Source organism: Pteropus vampyrus, unplaced genomic scaffold (assembly GCF_000151845.1).
Source record: "Pteropus vampyrus isolate Shadow unplaced genomic scaffold, Pvam_2.0 Scaffold231, whole genome shotgun sequence".
In the NCBI taxonomy this organism is placed as follows: domain Eukaryota; kingdom Metazoa; phylum Chordata; class Mammalia; order Chiroptera; family Pteropodidae; genus Pteropus; species Pteropus vampyrus.
In genome coordinates, this window is record NW_011889012.1 from 337,991 (window position 1) to 341,072 (window position 3,082).

The 3,082-nt window shown below is 58.6% G+C and overlaps 1 protein-coding gene across 1 annotated transcript in view; it reads left to right on the top strand.

The window, feature by feature from the left end:
* HTT (huntingtin) overlaps positions 1-3,082 on the top strand; it is a 114,234-nt gene that overhangs the window by 96,301 nt on the left and 14,851 nt on the right. The window contains exons 53-56 of the mRNA XM_023519670.1: positions 3-73; positions 1,094-1,176; positions 2,215-2,345; positions 2,464-2,593. Coding sequence (XP_023375438.1) covers positions 3-73; positions 1,094-1,176; positions 2,215-2,345; positions 2,464-2,593 — 415 coding nt within the window. The remainder of the gene's footprint in view (positions 1-2; positions 74-1,093; positions 1,177-2,214; positions 2,346-2,463; positions 2,594-3,082) is intronic.

Here is a 3,082-nt window from a genome sequence, read left to right on the forward strand (position 1 = left end):
AGAGAGAACATCGCCACCCATCATTTATACCAAGCGTGGGACCCCGTCCCCTCTCTGTCTCCGGCTACTACAGGTACCTGAGGGAAGGGGCTCTTTGTACTTGGCCGAACGAGCATGTGGCCGGCATACCTGCAACACCGGTTGGACAGAGAGAGACCAAATCGTGATATCGTTTGGAGGCTGTTTACTTACGGTGCAGCCTAATTCATTTAAGTCGGGGTCTCACCCAGGATGAGAGGTGTTAACGGTCTTGAGGAAACAAAGCCTGGAAATCAGCGGGACTTTAACACACGTGTTCTTGTTGGACAAACAGTATTCTAGCCCACAGTTTTTGTGATTCCCTAGGGATTTTTTAGGAATTGTTAGATCCAGCATTAGGCATCTTGAAAGCGTTACCTGGAAAAGGTTTGGTGTGGGAATGCGGTGTGTGTGCGCCCCTAGGCGTTCACTGGGACATCGAGTTAAGCTGAGTCTGTGCGCTTGCATGGCCATGGGTCCCTCGAGCTGATGGCACGTAGGAGAAATGAGAAGAGGCATCCCAGTCACAGAAGGAGCAGAGCAGGTACCAGGAGAGGTACAAACGCTCCAGCAGCCCTGAGGAGCGCAGATTCCCTGGGGGCCAGGGAAGCCGCTCGGAAGAGGCCGCCGCTACGAGTGGCAAAGGTTAGCTAGGGGCCATCCCACTGCAGCTGGTGACGCCCTGTGGAAGCAGTGAGGGGGTCATTTGGCCTAGGGCATGGAGGGTATGGAAGATGGGTTTGTGGGGGAGGCACCCTGCTCCTGGTGGATGCAGCTGGACAGTCCTGGCTCCAGGGCCGGGCCCCAAGAGGTACTGTCCACCGCAGTTGTCTTCTGGAGCCTTGCCCGCAGGATCGTCACCTCTTCCACGGCTACTGACCCTTCAGCTTTTGCAGCCCAGTCCCCAACCGGTTCTCATCAGAGTCAGAGGCTGGGTGATGGTCCAGCAGGCCCCAGCGGGCCTATCATCCTAACGGGGTGTAAAGGGACAGAGTGGTGCTGTGCCACCTGGAGCACCGGGGTGGCACCTGTGGGCAGGCTGTGTGGGCGGGGCTGACAGTGCTGTCACTCGCAGGTGCCCTCATCGATCACGACAAGCTTCTGCTGCAGATCAACCCCGAGCGGGAGCTGGGTGACATGAGCTACAAGCTCGGCCAGGTCAGTCACGCCGCCTCGCCAGGGCACTTGCCCAGCTGCGCCCTTCCTCTAGTGTCTGGGCCACAACTCACTTCCGAGACCGGCATGCCATGGGGTGATACCTGCCCTGCCCGGGACACCTGTCGGCTGCAGTCCCTCTGCCCTCAGCTGCTGCGGGCTTTAGGAGAGGGTGTTGGGCAGGAAGCGAGGGGGGCAGGGGCCCTTCCTTGGCCTGAAGCTGGCCTTCTGGGACTCCTAGCCTCCCTTGAGTCTGGGCAGGCCCGCGACAGCCTGCTCGCTCGCCATGCCGGCGCCTCTGTGAGGGATGGGCTAGGAGAGAGAAACCGCCGTTCGTGCTGAGTAGGCCTCGGGCCTAGTGTCACCGGCGATGGCAAACAGCTTTTTGGGGAAGCACAGCCCACGGGTACTTGTTCTTTCGGGGGGCACTGCAGCGCTGTGCTGAGTGCTGGAGGAGCTCTTGTGAGCAGGCCCTTGGGGACGCAGGTGCTCTGCCTGAGCTGGTGGGAGGCAGGGGGAGGGCTTCCGCCCGTGTCTGTACCACCATGCTTCCCAGACCCCTCCCACCCAGCTCGCTGCAGGAAAGCACACCCCCCCCCCCGCATTTACTGGGGTGCTTTTTTTAGCAAGTAATTCAGAAAAATGGGGTTTGCCACAAATGACAACTAGTGAGGCAGGACCTGTTTTGGAAAGAAATCCCGAGTTCTGGGCTCCATTTTTCGCTGAGATTTCAACCAGATGTCCCTGAGGGGCTGAAGTGTCCTTCCCCAGAGGCTCTGTCCTTCCCCGTCCTCAGCTGCCCTCATTCTAGGTCTTTAGTGGCTACAGGACTAAACTGTAGCCGAGCTGTCCGAAAGCCCCCTCCACCAGTCCGTGGGCCCCTCTGCCCGGGACCCGCTTGGACTGAACGGGCCCTGCCGGGTGACCGGGGTCGGCTCAGTGCAGAGGACCCCACCGCACCTGTAGCTCAGCACCCTGGGCCTCGGAACCTGTCGTCTGGCCCCTGAGCGGTGGTGACCCAAGTGTCCTTGTCTGTTGAAGGTGTCTATCCACTCGGTGTGGCTGGGGAACAACATCACACCCCTGAGAGAGGAGGAGTGGGACGAGGAGGAGGAAGAGGAGACCGACGTCCCCACACCCGTGTCACCACCCACGTCACCCGTCAACTCCAGGTCTCCACCTGCCTTTGGTTTAGAGCAGTTTGAGCTCGTTAGTCGTCTGACTTGTTGGGACACGTCCTGCGGGCGCTGCTCACGCTGTGTCCGGGGCCCCCGTCCCGCCTCCCTGCAGGAAGCACCGGGCCGGCGTTGACATCCACTCCTGTTCGCAGTTCCTGCTTGAGTTGTACAGTCGCTGGATCCTGCCGTCAAGCTCGGCTCGGAGGACCCCCGTCATCCTGATCAGCGAAGTGGTTCGATCTGTGAGTTCGCCCTCCCTGTCTCCTCGTGTGTGCACAGCGCTCAGACAAGTGCGCACACAATACGTGCACATGCACGTGAACACCGAGTTCATCGTCTCTGGGACCTGTGAAAGGACTCTCAGTGACACAGGATGACAGAATGTATTTCTTGAGCCAGTGAAAGTGGCAGAAATGTCCTGCTGCTGTCACCTCCCTGTCCCTGTGGACGTCCTTGAGGACCTGAGAGACATAGGCCCACGGACCGACCCCTTTTGAGAAGCACAACTCGCAGCCATCGTTCTCACGCTGTTGGTCTCAGGATTTGTTTCCATTCTTTAAATTAGTGGGGACCAAAGCATGTTCCTGTGGGTCATTAACATCTGTCAGTATTTACAGTACCGTAAATTAAATCCGAGAAGTTTTAATAAGAGTTGCTTCCTGAATGCTCGCTGAGCGCCTCTGCCATCATCCGGGTGATCATCCAGCAGGATAGAACGAGCAAAAGGTCGG